The following is an 18,661-nucleotide window of genomic DNA, read 5'->3' as shown; positions in this document are numbered from 1 at the left end:
ACACTGTGTAAACCCAGCACAAATTCAGCACTCTAAGTTTCCAATAAAGTACTTTACAGACTTACAGACATGATCATGCTTTTATACACCTTTACTTTACATTACAACATGTTGCTCTAATGCATAAGTAATATATTCTGTGAAACTTTTTCACTTTCAGGACCATTGTATATCTGTCTATTGTGTACACAGTCGGTCAGGTTGTTATGTCTGTAAGCGCTATTCATGATCTCACCGATGGAAACAGAGATGGAAAACCTGACAGTATTCCTGTCCATATGTAAGTACAAATAGTTCTTAAGGTATAGCATGAACTTCCTGTTTATTCTATCTATGTATATTTTATACAACTTTGTACTCTAGATTATTAGTATTAAAAACAGATTTGGTAAAAAAAAAAAAAACAGGTCAACTTCTGCAGGTGACATATTTTTTCTTGCATGTTGTTGTCTTGTTTCATAGTGCATTATCAATGGTTGGCCTTATTTTAATTGCTTTGGGCACTGGAGGGATCAAACCTTGTGTTGCAGCCTTTGGAGGAGACCAGTTTGATGAGACTCAGGTAAGTTTTTATATTTGTACGCCTTTCAATCAACTTATAAAAGTGCTGCTGCAATGTGCCAGCCATCTCTGTGATATTCCTGAAGCAAGATGTGTTTCTACTGTAGGATAAACAGAGGAGCCGATTCTTTTCCATCTTTTATCTGTCAATCAATGCTGGAAGTCTTTTGTCCACCATTATCACTCCCATCTTGAGAAGTAAGTGAAGACATCTTGTTTTATTGATGAGAGACCAGATAAATTGTAAGACCTCGCGGGCAGGGTCCTCCTTCACTCATGTACCAGTCTGCCATTTGCCTTGATGTAATGTGCTTTTGATCTTGTATTGTTCCTGTCTGTTACCCCCGTCCCTTGTATAGCGCTCTGGAATTAAAGGCGCTCTATAGATAAAAGTCTCACAACCTGTAGGCACACGCAGCAACATTTTGTAGTACGAAGTAGTATATATTTCAGCACGGTTATCTCTGTTGCATCGTATCACTAAAGGTCATATCTGGAAATTATGTTGGAAGGTCATATTGGAAATTAATTTATATAGAGAAAGATTAAAGATTAAAAACCATTAAACAAATAGTTTTGTAATTTCCAGGCCAGGAATGTGGTATTCATGTTCAAGAGAAGTGCTATCCTTTGGCCTTTGGTGTGCCTGCTGGTCTCATGGTGGTTGCTCTAGGTAAGTTATAAAGGTGCATATACACCATTCATTCAGTCAATCAATCAAGCAAGCAGGGATAGGTATAAAAGGGGGCAAAGGGCATCATTGCGGCTTGCTGCACTTCAGGAGCTTGAAAAAGTCTCTTTCACTCTTTGCATCAAAGAAGAATAAGAGTCATTTTTTAATTTTCTGGAAGCACAGATATATGAAAGCTACTGTGTGTCTTCTTGCTCTAGCATCTAACAGTGTCAGCAGTTTGGAATGTGAATTGCAGCTGAGATTCCCTTTAAGCATTTAGCACTAGGTAGCACTTAATTCTGAACTTGTCCGACTGTCTACATTTATGTACACTTTAGTGCATTCAGAATCTATTCATCTATCTGAGTCCTGCATATTGCATTCAATTTCTCATTGCAACCTTGGCCTCCCATTTTCAGTATCAGGCTATGTTCACACAGCATTTTTGCAGTTTTGCAGCTGTTTTTTGGACAGGTGCCAAAATACAGTCGTTTTATGCAAATGCCGTCCATAATTTTTATAAAAAAGATTCTTTGTTTAGGTTTTTTATGTGCTCTCATTTCAAACAGTATGTCATAAAATTAATCTCAAGTACAGTGGTAGAAAAAATGCATGTGGCACTCACCGATCAATGCTAATTCTTTTCCCTGGAGAAGCCAGAGGAAGTGGGTCATTTCTGTGAAACAACTGTAGCCCGCCAAGTCATCCCAGCGGCTGAACGTTTTTTGTTCCAGCGCTTTTTACATGCTTTGTTTCAGCGCTTTTTACATCAGATGAAATAAATAATTTGCATCCATGGGTGAGTGCCGCAGTGCATTTTTTTCTACTACTGTACTTGAGATTATTCTATGGAACTGCTAAATCTTTGCAGCAGAGCATCCCCCCCACCCTTGCCGCATTGGTTAAAGACACAGCATAGAAACAGTTAAGTACCCGCTACAGACCTAGCATGCAGTCCATATAATACATGTGCCACTGGTCGATAAACTAGGCAATAAAGCAATAGAGACTTAAAAGTATCTATATTCCTTAAGGGTATAAACCCACACACCGTATATGCAGCAGATACGCAACAAATACGCAGCAGATTTGTTGGTACAGATTTCATGCTGTGTTCAGTTATTTAGATCTAATCTGCTGCGAGTTTGCTGCGAGTTTGCTGCGAGTTTGCTGCGTATCGCAGCAGTAAATACGCTGCATATACGGTGTGTGGGTTTATACCCTAAGACAGAATAGTTGTTGGCAATAGTATTGTGTTATCTTATGTAATAGATAATGTTTGTTGATAACATTATGTTTCTTTCTTTCCTCCAGTTGTATTTATCATTGGGAGCGGAATGTACAAAAAAAATCCCCCCCAGGGTAACATTATAGTTCAAGTTTCCAAATGCATCTCGGTTAGTAAACTATTAACTTTACTGTAAGCACTCCTTAAAGGGTTAGGGTACTATTACACGGAACGAAAATCGGCTGAATTGGCCTGATTTGGCCTATTATCGATCCGTGTAATAAATACAATGATCAGCCAATGACAACAATCATCGGCTGATTGTTGATATAGGTTTGTACCTATAATTGTTAGGCGCCAACCGCGCATCACTACGTGTAATAGCGGTGCACGGCCGGCAACTGACGATATACATTACCTTCCAGGTTGCAGGGGTCCTCTTGCGGTCTTCTCCCTGGGTCCCGCGCGCTCCAGCTTCAGAGAAGCCTGTCTGAGCTGACAGGCCGCTCAGCCAATTACTGTCCGGGACTGCCGCGGCCAGTGTTTGGCTGATTGGCCTGTCAACTAAGAAAGGCTGCTCTGAAGCTGGAGTGCGTGGGACCCGGGGAGAAGACTGCAAGAGGAGCCCTGCAGCCTGGACAGGTAATGTATAAAGTTAAGCAAAGGCTGCAAGGACATCGATGTCCCTGCAGCCCTTGTTAAACGATAATCGGGCCGTGTAATAGGCCCAGTAAAGGAGGGCCGATCTAGCAGATTGACGCTTGTTTACAGTTATTATCGGGCCTTCATCGGCCCGTGTAATAACACCCTTTCTCTCAACTAACATAGTTATACTTGTAGGGCTCGTCAAGAGAGGTGATACCTAACTCCAGTCCCCCACAACTTCCATCAGGCAGGACCTGCCTGACTAGTTAATCATTGGTTGCAGCGATGTCCTGTCTAGGCCAGCAACTGGGTCCTTCTCTGACTCTGAAGGAGCCAGAATCAGTAAGCAGCAGGGGACCAGCAGCAGCTAGAAAAGGAGCTGGGAGTCACCAACATAATTCTAAAAACCTTTATAAAACTGAATAGTATCTGAATAAATGATTATATAAAATAAAAGAGGAATTACAAGAGCGGTACTTACCAGTTTATTCAAGAAAACACATGGGCATCATGTAAGGGTGAAAAACATGGAGCTGCATAGTTGCTGAGAAACAGCCATTGTCCATTTCTTTACCCTTGCCTAATGTTCATGTGTTTCCTTTAATAAACTGGTGAACTAGATTTTACAGACATGGTAAGTGCCATTTGTGTACTTTCTTTTTTGTTACAACTTTCACGAATGGTCTTATTCGTCTGGGAAAACTGAGTGCCACAAAATGTATAGATATGTACATCTGTAACCTGGACTGCATTACACTACACTCTATACCACCAATATCAGTGGATAGTGCGGATCCTTCTATTATATTCTTTTGTGAGACTGTACACACACGTATATACTGATCTGAGCATATTTTGTGTTATCTTTTCTCAGTTTGCTATCAGCAACAGGTTCAGAAATCGTAGTAAATCAATTCCTAAGAGGGAGCATTGGATGGACTGGGCAAAAGAAAAATATGATGTAAGTAAGAAATTTACTGTCACTGCAATAGAACATATATGCTATTATTTGTGTTATCTGTGGATACAGACATTGATTTCAGATTGATCAATGTGACCATCAAATCCATCCATAACATCCATTAGCACTAAGTTACTGAAGAACATTGTAAGAGGGGGCCCAGCACTAAACAGTTTGCTGTGCTAGTGTTACTATGGACACCTATAGGCACCACAGGGTAGGGGCTTACTGCAAACACATTTATACAGCTACCATTGAGTTCAGTAACAGTGGTATAGATCAGGGTCAGCTTAGTAGGTGGTCTGCCCCCGGTGATACATCTTAAACTTTATTCTGCAGTACCAACAATTAGTGGCATGTTTGGCCATCAAATTAAGGTGTATTGGGCTCTCCCGAACAAGCACCACAGATGATGTCAGTGGTGACAGGCTTTGTGTGTGATGGAAAATCACCACCCGACCCCTAAGTTCAGGGAGAGATAAGTCCCAACCAAAGTGCTGTTGCGGCAGCTTAACTCTCCTCTTCCCGTAGAGAATAGAGGAATGCTTGGCCGTGCTGAATTTTCTTGTGTATGGGGAGGACAGGCGGCTGGAGGGAGACATAACTCACATCCGAACGACCATTTGGGCGTCAGTTATTAATGGTGTACGGGGACCTTAAGATCAGCTGAATATAATCTAATTGTCTACAGACTGTCTGTGCATAAATATCTGACCAGTGCGGCCACTGTATAGTGACATTATTGGCTAATTTAGTGCCTAATAGTACTGTATACTTGTTCCTGACCCCCTCCCCCCAAAATGAGTTCTCCCTAGTGATGGCTACAAACAGCCCAAACTATTCACTATTCATTTCTCAAGCCAGAAAAATAGTGATCCCCTATGCAGTGTTTTATGAATTTAACCATATCGCAGGTTTTATTTACCATGAAAAGTTATGCTGCATATAAGCTTGTAATAAAAGTGTAGTTTATTTGGCATCAGTGGGGGTAGGGATCATTCTGAGCTCCACTGTGGTGCCCTATTATTTCTGGGTAAAACCCTGGTTATGAGCATCGTGGATAAAAATCTAAGAACACATACTGTATCTCAAACATTTGCAGATATCCTGTGATTTTTTTTTTCAAATTAAATCATATTTAAGTTCTTCCTTTAAGTGTTAATGCCCCTATGTATTCTTTAAACTTCACTTACTATAATCACTGCAATGCATATGAGCACATAATATCATGTAAACCTTTTTTTCCTTGCAATAATAGGAACTCCTTATTGCCCAAATTAAGATGGTTCTGAAGGTTCTGTTTCTATACATTCCGCTGCCAATGTTCTGGGCACTTTTTGATCAACAGGTAATCTGTGGAAGAAAATACATTTAGTTTTCAATACACACTATATAAAATACATGTTTTTTGTGCCCAGGTGTATAATGTCTCTATCAATTTTAAAGAAGAACTGTTAAAAAGTTAGACAAATCTAACCTGCTGATAGCCCCCTATAGCTCCAGGATGCTGAGGAGGAAGGTGAGACGCTGAGGTCTTACCTTCCTCCTCTGCTCCGTTCCCGCTCTGTAAGGGCACTATTACACGGAACAATAACACTGGTCAACAGCCAAAAAGGTTCCGACATGAAAACAGTTGAACTAAGATCGATGATGTTCAAATTTTGAAATTGGCTCTAATTTTCAAGATATAGACGTACTTTCAATATTTCTCACAGCCTGTGATACAATACTAGGAAAAGTTTGCATCATCAGTATTGGATCATCAACTGGTATATTGCATCATCTTAGAATAACCAATAGTTATGGTATAAGGCTAGGTTCACACTGCGTTTTTGCTATCCGTGTTTTTCATTCTTTTTTTGCAAAAAACGAACAATGAAAAAAACAGATGCATTTGTGTGCATCCGTTTTGATCTGCTTTTCCATTGACTTCCATTATTAAAAAAAAATGGATCTGTTTTTTTTTAACAGACACAAAAGTATTGTCAACACTATAATGGAAGTCAATGGAAAATGGATCAAAACGGATGCACACAGATGCATCCGTTTTTTGCAAAAAAAAAAAAAAAAAACGGATTGCAAAAACGCAGTGTGAACCCAGCCTAAGGTATCGGGTAAATGGAACCCATCAATGCTTGCAGATTACTGTTGGACAGTTATTATATATATATATATACATATATACATATATATATATATATATATATATATATATATATATATATAATTCATGTATCTCTTTATTTTGTAAGGGTTCAAGATGGACTCTGCAAGCTACCACCATGGATGGAAATTTTGTAAGTAACCTATAAGATGCTGACAATAATGGCCTAAAAGGATTCTAAAGGATATTATTTGGAGGCATAACACACATTAAAAAAATCTATCAGATATATTTACTTATTTGCAAACTGAAATCAGTAACAGTAATATCTATGTTGCTTCTTTATTTTCAGGGTGCCATTCAGATTATGCCAGATCAAATGCAGGTAAGTTAACATTCCATTGTTCAATTAAAATAAATAGGTAAGTCACCTTTTTCAGCTTCATAACATTCCCCTTTATTTTTTATTGTAGACTGTGAATCCAATCTTAATTATAATTCTTGTACCACTGGTTGACATTGTACTATATCCCCTCATTAAGAAATGCAAGCTAAATTTCACGTAAGTATGGAAGGATAAATTGGCAAATCTATGTTCTTCAATAGAAGGCTATGCACACATTGAACAGAGCGCAGGGTACAGGTGCAGTGCAAGCACGCTGAGTGTTCCGATTATTGCCTGGACGATTGCATCTCTGTTCTTGAGATCAGCAGAGGTCCCTCGATAGCATAGGGGATTTTGTGTTCACTATGTAGACCTATGCATCTCCATGGTTGCAGACTATAAAAACACTGGGTGTAGTTAGTTCCAGCAGTGATAGTGGGTTGGGAAGAAGGGGGAATGGAAGAACATAAAGGACCCCATACACATTAGTGAAAAGTTGTCTAAACCAATCTAACGTGTATTGTGCTATATTGAAGCACACTGGACCTTTATACAAAAAACATCATGATATTTTTAATAAAGACTATTTGCACAGTTGCTAATTTTTACATTATGTGAATTGGAGCCATTAGTAGACTGCCCGTAGGTTGTGAACATTGACTGTGCTGTCATGAATGCAGCACTGCCACTAGGGTAAAATAAATGAACTTCTGTAATGTGTATTACTCCCTGATTGCATCTGCAGACCTCTGAAGAAGATGACTGTGGGCATGTTCCTGGCTGCCATGGCGTTTGTTGTCGCTGCTGTTGTACAGCTAGAGATTGATGTGAGTAATAACAGTTATTGAAAAATTAAATCTCCTACAGACACAAAAATGATAACTATCCAGAATCTAAAAGAAAGCAAAGGGAAAATCAGGACAGTTGCTATGAGAGCGGATATGAGGCCTATGAAGTAAGGGAAAAGTTCTGATATTGATTTATATAAAACTAATATGATCATATATTTTAGTTTTACAGTTTCACGAATAGAAGTGTAAGCTATAAGGGGAAAATTTGTGAAACCATTTAATCACAGGCTGACTGTGACAGGACAGCTCCGCTGCCTGTGATTGATTGATTGAGCGAGCTTTCACTCTTGTCTCTAGGACCCAAACTTTACATAAAAGTTCGGTTCGGCAAACCCGCCAAACCAAACTTTTGACAAGTTCTCTCATCTCTAATCCTGATGGATTATAAAGCATCTATCATATCCATATTACCTTGGTATTAAATCTAACATTCACACTATGCATTTATTTACAGAAAACTCTTCCGAACTTCCCAAACAGCAATCAGATACAAGTTAAAGTTATAAATCTAGGTGCAACCAACCTGACTGTTTCATATACAGATAACACCAATACACCTCCTCAGATACCACCTGTGTCTTCTTTAATGGTAAGGCAAGGCTTCTACTCATTTCTTTCTTTTTAAAATATTTTAAGAATTAATTTATTTTGTGAAAAGTCCATTATTTTGAAGTATGGCTGTTCCTTCCTCCATAACTTGGCTCCTTACTTTTAAACTGGTTGTCCCAGCTCCAGTACCTACAATGTAAGGCTATGTTCACACAACGTATATTTTCGTAAAAGTCTGGCCGTTGTTGCCAATTGCAACAACAGCTGTGATTAATACGAAAATATACATTACGTTGCCATCTATGGAATCCTGGACAGAGTGTTTACACATACAGTAGTATACACTCTGGCTGGGATCCCTAGCGGCGCTGTAGGAAACTGACATGTCAGTTTTCTGCGGCTGCTATTCAGTGAATATCGGCCGCAGAAAACCCTGTCAGTGCACACAATGGAGCGAGCGGCTCCGGCCGCTCGCTCCATAGTGTGCAGTGGGGAGTTCTGATGTGGGCACGCACGGATGCGCCCGCATCAGAACTAAGCGGTGCTAAAGATGAGACCGGCCATTCCGTGATGGCCGGTCTGATACGTAGTCTGAACATAGCCTTATTGACATTAATCATAGAGATTTGTGTTCCCCAAGCAGCTTATCACAGCCTGCTGGAAGTTGTATATACAAATGTGTATTGTATAAGGTATTAAAATGTATACAAAGAAAATAATTCTCTTATGTCTTATGCTGCAGTTGCAGGATCTGACATTTTCAAAATTATTATAAATATTGCCATAAAACAAGCATGTGGTAATTAAACCTTCTAATATAGTAAAATATGCATTCCCCTGAACGATACTTGCTAAGCAAAGGTCTCTTAGGCAACTTATATGCTATTTATACACTGTACTTCACATTTTCCCCCTATGTTAAGTGTATGTGAAAAGTTTTTTGTAATATGTTTCACTGGTAAATATATTTTTGTGGTTTGGGTTCTTAGCTACCACCTTAATTTAGATTAGGGTCTAATTTTGCAAGCTGAGGGTATGTTTACACTAAGGAATCCGGACGGATTCCGCCGCCCATCCAAAGAATGAACCTGTTCGTTCTTTGGATGGATGGTGGAAACCTGGCCGACCATAAAATGTAGTCTATTGCAGGGGCGGAGATGTGCACAGGTCATGAGCGGTGATAAGCTGCGGAATCCGCAGAACTTCTCAGTGAAGATTCCTCAGTGTGAACATACCCTAAAGCCCCTATTACACAGGGCAGCTGTCAGCGCTCGTTTGCTCCTTGCTTTCCCTGCTCGCTGCAGCCGCTACGACACACGTCGGCGGCAAGCGGGTGAGTACAGTGGGGGCTGTCTGGGTGATCGTTGGATTATCCGGGCAGCGCATAGAAGATAGCAGCGGTCTACAGGCCGACAGTAGCAAATTGCTGCTATATTAGTCGTTTGTCTTTTAACATGTTAAAAGACAAACCACTGCAACGATCAGCTGACATTGTTCATGTCAGCTGAACGTTCCCTTCTATTACACAGGACAATTATCGTCTGAATACGGCCAATAATCGTTCTGTGTAATAGGGCCTTAAGGCTTGGAGAATAACATGAAATTGGTTCTACATCAGGAGAGTTATAGGCTGGATTTATAAGTCTAGCCGAATCAGTTTTTTTCTAAATGGAACCAACTTCCAATTTTCATCTAGATGTTGGTTTTTATCAAATAACCGCAGGTTCTCAAGTTGTCCTTTATTGAACCGCTTTTGGTAGGTACTAACCAATAGAGATAGAAAATATGTGTGCCCCCGCTCCAAATGCCCGTAAAAAGGACAAAACAAAATTGTATTGCCATTTTCAGAACCTTTCACCCCCACTAACCAGTTATAGTTGCATAAAAACAGTACAGCATCTCAATGCACAAAAAATAGTAAGCCCTATACAACTACACTAGCAGAAATCTAGAAAAGTTATGGTTCCTAGAATGGATCTTGAAGGGGTCTCTACTAAACACAAGCGTTTGTAAATAGTTGGAAATATCTGATAATGGTGAATAAATTGTAGACTATTTATGAATATAATTATAAGATATTATCTCAGAGATAAAGTAACTAGCTATAAGAACACTGCATTTGTAGTAAATATTAATATAAAGACCCCCTGTTTTTATGCCTGTTGTTAGGCAAGTGACTACCAGACGCTCCCGATTGACAGCACCATTAAGTTTGCCTATGGAAATGTATCTAAAGAAGTTGCACACAAGGCCCTTCCTGGCAAAACTCGATACACATACATTGTTAGGAATGAGACCATTGCAACAGTGCAGACAGTGGAGGCACTGATGGTGAGTGACCCTACAATAATTACAATAACAGTTTTCTGTACAGATATCCATAAGAATGTCATATACTGTATTTGTATCACTTATATTGATTTATCAGTCCGCCTGAAGCTGTCTGTTTTTTTTTTACACAGCAACCAATCACATCTCAGCTTTCATTTTCCAGGAGCTTATAAAGATATGAAAGCTGAGCTGTGATTGGCTGCTAGGGGCAGATTGATAACTCTATGCCTACAGTATGTGTCTGTAACAGCAGAATGACAAAGTCTGTTCACCTTTAATTTCTATATACAGTTAAGCTACTATAGGATGGTTCACTGCTGTTTTTGTCAATTTAAAAAGACATTATGGATAATTTATAGCGAAAAAGTGTTCCATTCAGCGCTGGGCAACATCGCATTTTCATGTCAGGACTAGGTATAAAATGCTAGGATGTATTGCTATTGGCATTGCAGGCTGTACATTGCAGCTTCTGCTAAAAATAGAGGCAATGCTGCAAAATGAGAATTAGTGCATTTTATGTGTATTTGTGTGTATTTTGTTAAAAGCCTATAAATTGGATTACATTTTTATGTCTTCATAACATATAATGAACATTTGTACTGTTTGTTTTTTTCTAGAATAAAGACTTAACCTCTAAACCTGAAGAAGGAAGCAATGCAATAATGTAGGTTTTTATTCAGTATCCCTCTTCATTAATGCCACTTCCAGTTATTAAAGTACTGTACCTGGACTTTTGGGCATTTTGCCCTGGTTACACCATTTTTTCCTTTTTTACATTTGGAGGGGGCATGGTTTCATTCATCAGGTGCAATTTTTCAGTTTTGGCACAGTAGTACTCTACTCCTACCCTGGCATAATTTTTAGTCCAGCTACTTTAGCGACAAATTTCGCACAAAGATTGCACACATATTATCAAGGACAGTGCACCTACTGAAAAATTTTGTGTATCGTTTGGGTTTTTTCCGCAGCACGAAAAATAAAATGCATTCGCGAAAGAGTTGTGCAGAAGATAAATGTGCCCCAAAGAGTAATACATAAAATTTCATGTAAAATCTGTTGTTTTAGGTTTATCAATAACCTGCAAGAAACTATTGATGTGCATGTGAATGGAAAAAGCATTGGTGTCCTTGAACCATTCAGCTTCTCCAATTATACCAATTTAACCTTGGGAGTGTAAGTCTTACTTTAACTTAAACTGTAAATACATTCAAAAGTGTGTGTGATTGAGTGTGGGCAGCTAGTAAAGCAGCACCCATAACTGGTGATCCTACAGTTTAGTTGTTCCTCTACATTGATCCAGCAGTTTAGTTTTGATCCCTAATGATGTTCCCCCAGGATCTGTAGTTTTAGTGTTTATTCCAGGTGATTTAGTAGTAATCTCTGGTGACAGTGGAAATTATCTAGATTTGACACTAGCATTTTCCATTACCACATCATAAGCTAATTTAATATTCTTTCTCTTGCTGGAAATATTTCTGAGTTGACAAGTAAAATATATAATATATATAACCCATAGACCTTCACACTACATGGATCCACGGCGGAGTTCGCTGCAAAATCGCAGCATGAAATCCGCTGCGGATCAGGTACGTGTGAAGGCATCCTCAGGCTATGTTCGAGCAGAAAATTTTATCAGTATTTGTAGCCAAAATCAGGAGTGTAACAAACAGGAAAAAAGGCTACGTTCACACACTTCCATTTTTCCTGGACAGGAAAAAAAAGGAGAAATACACAAAAAAGGCAGGAAGCATCTTCTTTCTTCACCAGACCAGGCACACTGAGCTTAATGTATGCCCAGCTGGCTCTTCAAATATTCGATCAGCCAAAATTCTCTGCTCAGCCAATTAGCAGGTCTAGTAGGGTCCCGCCTAGGCCGCTGATTAGCTGTAAACACCACCCGGACACCGGGAGGCAGTGGTGTAGCTACCATAAAGGCAGGGTAGGCAGTTGCTATGGGGCCTGTGCAGGAGGGGGGCCTGGGGGAGAAGGTAAGAGCGTGTGTCCTTCTGCTCAACCTATTATGTCAGTGTGTAAGTGAACCAATGTTTACAACACAAAAAAAGGGTTAACAAGCAGAAGACAGAGATCTCTGCTTCACTGCACTGATAACCCCTGACCTCTGTTCTCCAGCTGTGCAATCAAGTAGGAAAGGAAAATGTGCAGAGCTCAATGCAGAGGTCAGGGGTTATCAGTGCATGAGCAGTAAAGCATATTTCATTGTCTTCTGAGCTTTTGGTCACTTACACGCTGCAGTACATAAGGGGTTAAGCAGAAGATAGTATGCTCCTGCACCTATATATTTAAATATAAGGGCTCCTTATAGGTAAAAACAGTGGACTGTCATAGCAAACAGCCATTGGCTCTCAGCTCTGCCAATCTTGTGGCTGCAGCCAGGATTCTGCCAATGGGCCTGTGAATCCTAGGGTAAGTTTAACCCAATGTTCCCGCTAACGGAGCCCAGTCTAGCCCACAGGGGGGTTAACTTAACCCCCTGGGGACCAGACTATCACTCTTTGCCCACCCACCTCCCAGCGATCTGGCACACAGAAAACTCACAGAAAACTTCCTTTCTGTAGCAGGTGCCTTCGGGTTGGCATTTGAACCCGAACACGGACTTCAATGATGAAGCGTAGACCCAGAAAATGTCATAGTTAGCACATACACAAATCACATAAACACAAAAACGGCAGAAAAAAACTTCAATAAAAATGCAAACACATGAAAAAAAGACACATGCTGCATTGGCCGTTTTTGTGGAGGAAAAACCCCCCAAAAAGCTGTGTCTGTGGGCAGCCTCAGCATTACATATAAGCCCCCCTATCATTTTTATGTGACCTAGATAAATCAGTTATCTGTATTGTATTGCAGCACAATCACATAATGTTATGCTTAGAATATTATCAATTTAAATGGTTTGTTATACATTTCTTTTCTGTTGTTTGGTATTATACAGGAAAAAGATAGAGGGTTTCGCTTTAAGTGCAAACTGTTCTGTGGACTCAATGAAGTTCCTTTTTGGAAGCTCTTATAAAATAATCATTAAAGAGGTTAGTAATAGTAGTGGAGCTTGCTTCAGCCACACAGTAAGATATACCAAAATACAGCTGTAATTTTGAGTGAAAACAAAGCAATGTGTGAACAGGTAAAAAAAATGGCAGTTTGTTGCTAAAGCAGGTGGTAAATAACGAGCATGTTCATTATTTGGATGGTTGTCATCAATTATGTCTGTTACGGTACGTTTACACGGGCAGATTTATCTGACAGATTTTTGTAGCCAAAGCCAGGAATGGATTTTAAAAAAAGAGAAATCTCAGTCTTTCCTTTATGACCTGTTTCCTGTTTATAGTCTGCTCCTGGCTTTGTCTTCAAAAATCTGTCAGATAAATCTGTCTGTGTAAATGCACCATAATTCTATTCTGTGTCTGCACTGCCGGCAACCTTCCCATTGATTTCAATTGAACGTATTATTATATTGAAAATACAGCTGTATTTTTACTTTAAAATTAAGGCCATATTTTACATTTAGTATACAGGGTGTGAGCATAGCCTGACAAATGTAATCAATTACGGCCATTACTCTATACTTTATGTGCACTGCCTTCCAGTTTCCCATTGACTTCAATGGAGCACATTATTGCATTGAAAATACATATTTTTGCCTCAAAATTACAGACGTATTTTTGTATTATTTTATTAAAGCTGAGTTTACACACCACGTTTAAAACTAATTTTTAGCTTTATAAAATGGCTGGTTTACAGGCAAATAGGTCTTAAAGTGCACCTGTCATCATTAAAAAACTTTTGATATGTCATAGAGACATGTCAAAAGTTTTGATCAGTCCAGGTCTGAGTGTTCAGACGTGTACCGATTAGGAAAGCTAGAGAGAACCAAGGTCCACTCACCACTCTGTGTCAGAAGAGCATCGGGTTCCAGAACAGTCAGACCTTAGGAACCTAACTCATCACGTGACACAGAGATGGGAGAGGACCGCTCAGACAGACACAGACCGATTAAAGCTTTTGACATGTCTCTATAACATTTTTAGCATTTTTTTATTTTAACATCTTTAGGATAAATTTTTTAGCACTTTTTGGCTACTGAAACAGCTCTAGTCCCATTTTAGATAATATGGCCCAAATATCTACACGTGAACATAGGGGGATATATCTAAGGCAGCCAAAATGCCAGTCATGCCACATGTGAATATTTTATGCCACTTTTTCACTTTTTCTATTGTCATGTTTACATGGCCTAGTCTAAATTTTAAGTCTTGTACGTTATGCAGATCTGTTTAAGAAAAATACCTGAAAATATATATTAATATAAAATATGAAATATATTTAGATTTATTGTTGCTTAACACATATCTAAATAACTGCTCTTTGCTCTCGATTTCACAGTGTGCAACCACAATGGACATAGACTACATCCAGGATATGCAAGCCAACACAGTCCACATGGCTCTACAGATTCCTCAGTATTTCCTTATTACTGCTGGGGAGGTTGTCTTCTCTGTAACAGGATTAGAATTCTCATATTCTCAGGTAAGTTGTAGAAGACGAGAATGTAGAGAAGCACATGCTCAGCCTCTATCTTTTTATATACGGTGTGCAGCTTATATTTAGTTTGCTCAAACATTTAAATGTAAAAATGGTTTGAAAAAATATGTAATGCCTTCCATAGAGTCTCATTTGGTTCCTGTGAAATATGACTGAAAAAACTGTCCCAACAATAAGGTTGCAGGATAAATGATAGTAACTGGTTAGTAGGCCCCTTCAAACATACAGGACAGCCTTGGGGTATTAGGCTATGTTCACACTACGTGAATACCCGGTTGTTCCGTGTGTTAAGTACCGGCCGGGTGATCTTTCCGGGCGCAGAGCTCTGATGCGGGTGCATGCGCCTGCATCAGAGCTTCCCATAGCCCACAGTGAAGCAAGCGGCCGGAGCCGCTTGCTTCACTGTGTGAACTGACAGGTCTTTCAGTGAATTCAGTGAATTCCAGCCGCAGAAAACTAACATGTCAGTTTTTTCCGGCGCCGCATGGGATCCCGGCCGGAGCGCATACGATATGTGTACGCTCCGACCGGGATCCCATTGAAAATAAGGCTATGTTCCACCCCTCAAAACTACGGCTGTAGTTCTGCGGTGAGAACTATGGCCGTAGTTTTACGTAGTGTGAACATAGCCTTAGGCTGATAAAGTAATGATGCTACTATAGATACAGCTTTCCTGAGGTGGAAATAGATGTAGTTACAATGTCTATAGATTCTGTTCATCATACACTACAACATGGAATGTCACCTGCCAGATGCTTTTGTTGTTACACGTGTTATATACAAACAGCCATAACATTAAAACCACCTGTGTAATGTCCCCCTTTTTGAATTTTTGATGACTCTTTTTTAATTTTCCATTTTACTGTCTATATTATGAAATAATTCTGAAATCTTGCAGTTTTTATTCTCACTACTGGGGCTAAAACTAAGATGAGACTTAATTTTCTGTCTGTGGTGATAAGAGGAAGCTGCTGTAAAGTGATCTGTACAGCATTGCAGTGACATGTGACATCCTTAGGCTTTGTTCACATTGTCTCAGCCTTGTGACAACAAATAGTCATCATTTGTCTGTTATCTAGCATCAAACAGCCAAAAAAAAGACAGTGTGTGTGACCATAGCCTAACGCCATGTTCCTACTACAGGATATTAGCATGAAATTATGTCCGTCTATCGATAATGATGAAACATAACAAAGCAATTAAAGCCCACACATTCACACTAACACTAGGCCATTGCTAGTGTAGGTCCATCTCTCTGAGGGCACCTTAACGTGGTGAGTTGGAACAAACGGTTTGCTAAGAACCTCATTTAAAATAATAATAATAATAATAAAAAAATAAAATGCTATATGGCACTTGCAGTTTGCTGCAGCAACTATTGATAATGATGGTTGCATATAATGATCATTATTTGCAGCTGTCATTATCAATAGATAATAGATAGGCTGTCCTTTCACACTAAAATCCAGTCATAACCTAAAAATGACTCAAATAACAGCCGCTTTTCATTACTGTGTATTTAAGTCTATGGAAAATGATAATTCACACTGGGTAAAATTTTACTAGTTTTACAGTTCTAATAATGGTTCATTTCCTATTTGTGACAGGCTCCATCCAACATGAAATCTGTGCTGCAGGCAGGATGGCTCCTAACCGTGGCTGTCGGTAATATTATTGTCCTTATTGTGGCCGGTGCCCAGGGACTCAGCGAACAGGTAAAGGATTTTGTTGTTATCAGTTACATTATCACCTATATTACCTAATATTAAACAGCGGAGTGTGAACAGCTATCTTCTAACATGGTGACTGCACACATTGGCCACTAGGTGGTGCATAGAGCATACTGTATAATAACTAATTATAAAGTTTAATGTACAGTAGTGTGCAGTCTGGTGAAAGCAGGAGGTAGTCAGCATAGTATAATCTATGGTATATCTATGCAGGAGATTTGGTTTATGTATCAAATAATCGAGCACTTACTGATATAAATACTCTATATATTAAGAGCACACAAAGATAGAAGCCTCAACCAATCACAAAAATCCATGCGCTAAGGCTCCTTAGGGAAACTTGACAGCTTTTTCTTGTTGTCCAAACAATGCAAACGAAACTGCAGATAATACATCACTATACTATACTTCTCTATACATTACATACTATACATTACTTCTCTACAGGTTATCCCTCTCTTAGCTAAAGAGGAGATTGGTTGAGACTGAGCAGGGACCTCCAACCTCAGTCAACTGTATCAGTCATTCCTGGACAAAGTAATGTGTATGTGTTTAACCTTCTCCTTCTTAATATTTCCACAGTGGGCCGAGTACATTCTCTTTGCTGCTCTGCTAGTGGCGGTCTGCATCATCTTCGCTATCATGGCCTATTTTTACACCTACATCGACCCTACAGAAATTGAAGCCCAGTTTGATTCAGATGGAAAGAAAAAGAAAGAAAAAGAAATAGAGGCAATGGGCTTTGAAGTTTCAGATGGACCTTATTCACAAACAAAAATGTAACATGACTGTCCTGTAAAAAAAAAATTGTACTTAGGCTTTCCTGGATGTGGACAATGACCAGAAAGACCAATTCCAATTCCAGATAAAAGGATAAGATACTAAAATATGCAGTTGTAAAGTCCAACCACATTGATGACATTGATAAAATTTACTATTTGTTGCATCGTATTTATAAACCCTTCACTTGTACAATGCCCAAAACTTCAGGTACAAACCTATATGTTCATATATGGATCATTCAATAGCCTGAGACATATAAGGTAAAATCTTTGTTCAGCTGGAATCACACACGGCAGTTTTTTTCTTAAATTTCCAGTGCAGTTTTTGTGCCAGAACGAGAAGTGGATGCAAATGGGATGGAAAATATAATGGGAGGATTCTACTTCTCTTTCCTGTTGGATCTTCTTCTGGTTTTGTCACAAAAATTGCTGTGTCGGTTTTCCAAAAAACGAAACTGTGTGGTGTTTTCAGCCTTCTTGAGCTTTTGATATAAGTTTGTGATTAAATAGTAGCACTGTAACAATTAAGAACAATTAAATGTATAAAATAATTTAATACAAATTTGCCTCCTGAACCATAGTATTGAAGAGACTCTCTCGGAAAATAAACTATTGACCATCAATTTGGCCATAATGACTGAGCCCTATTTTTCTAATATGATGTGTAACTTCTGAGTAATTCTGGGTTTTTTTTTTTTCTGTGATAAATTTGGGGAGATATATTAATTGCACCCAGAGAAAAGGCACAGAAGTCACAAAAATCTGCACCTTTTCCATGGTGTACACCAAGGCGAGGAGGAGGTATGTTGTCATGATCATGTCTGAAAAGGTATCAGTGCCACCCTCTGCGGTGAAGATCCGACCTCTGCTTCTGGCATTAAGTCCGTGCCTGGTTTTCTTCTGTAATTTGCCTATGTCTACTGTGATCCAGTCCATGTTTTCTCAGTTCTCCCTGCACTTTCCATGCTGTGGTCTATTCACTAATTGTCTCTGCTGTGTTCTGATTGACAGGTCTCTTTGAAAAATAATAAGAAAGTGATTGCAACTTTTATTAGGGGAGGGGCTTTGTATTATTTCTAAAAACATTTTAAACAACTCTTTAAACACTCTAAGAGCAGATTGCCGATCACTCAGACAGCATATAGGCAAGCAGAAGGCCTCCGGCTGCCCTGGAAACTAATGGGTTCACACTGTCACACACTGTAAGGATGTCGATCGGTCAGTGACAGGCAAGGCTCTGACAAACTTAAATGCTGCGATCACTATACATTGTGGCACTTAGGGGTTAACCCCCCTTAACG

At 39.3% G+C, this 18,661-nt stretch overlaps 1 protein-coding gene across 1 annotated transcript in view; it reads left to right on the top strand.

Annotated features, from left to right (window-relative positions):
- The window catches only part of SLC15A1 (solute carrier family 15 member 1), a 29,722-nt gene extending 11,739 nt beyond the window's left edge, over nucleotides 1–17,983 (top strand). The window contains exons 5-23 of the mRNA XM_069970698.1: nucleotides 161–280; nucleotides 463–562; nucleotides 669–759; nucleotides 1,151–1,234; nucleotides 2,549–2,631; nucleotides 3,982–4,068; nucleotides 5,327–5,416; nucleotides 6,321–6,365; nucleotides 6,525–6,557; nucleotides 6,646–6,734; nucleotides 7,303–7,384; nucleotides 7,863–7,997; nucleotides 10,127–10,288; nucleotides 10,906–10,952; nucleotides 11,354–11,461; nucleotides 13,242–13,335; nucleotides 14,690–14,833; nucleotides 16,456–16,563; nucleotides 17,161–17,983. Of these exons, the coding sequence (XP_069826799.1) occupies nucleotides 161–280; nucleotides 463–562; nucleotides 669–759; nucleotides 1,151–1,234; nucleotides 2,549–2,631; nucleotides 3,982–4,068; nucleotides 5,327–5,416; nucleotides 6,321–6,365; nucleotides 6,525–6,557; nucleotides 6,646–6,734; nucleotides 7,303–7,384; nucleotides 7,863–7,997; nucleotides 10,127–10,288; nucleotides 10,906–10,952; nucleotides 11,354–11,461; nucleotides 13,242–13,335; nucleotides 14,690–14,833; nucleotides 16,456–16,563; nucleotides 17,161–17,361 (1,903 nt within the window). The 3' untranslated portion in view covers nucleotides 17,362–17,983. The remainder of the gene's footprint in view (nucleotides 1–160; nucleotides 281–462; nucleotides 563–668; nucleotides 760–1,150; nucleotides 1,235–2,548; nucleotides 2,632–3,981; nucleotides 4,069–5,326; nucleotides 5,417–6,320; nucleotides 6,366–6,524; nucleotides 6,558–6,645; nucleotides 6,735–7,302; nucleotides 7,385–7,862; nucleotides 7,998–10,126; nucleotides 10,289–10,905; nucleotides 10,953–11,353; nucleotides 11,462–13,241; nucleotides 13,336–14,689; nucleotides 14,834–16,455; nucleotides 16,564–17,160) is intronic.
- The last annotated feature ends 678 nt before the right edge of the window (nucleotides 17,984–18,661 follow it).

This window comes from Dendropsophus ebraccatus, chromosome 5 (assembly GCF_027789765.1).
Source record: "Dendropsophus ebraccatus isolate aDenEbr1 chromosome 5, aDenEbr1.pat, whole genome shotgun sequence".
In the NCBI taxonomy this organism is placed as follows: Eukaryota; Metazoa; Chordata; class Amphibia; order Anura; family Hylidae; genus Dendropsophus; species Dendropsophus ebraccatus.
This window is presented reverse-complemented; position numbering and strand designations above follow the sequence as displayed.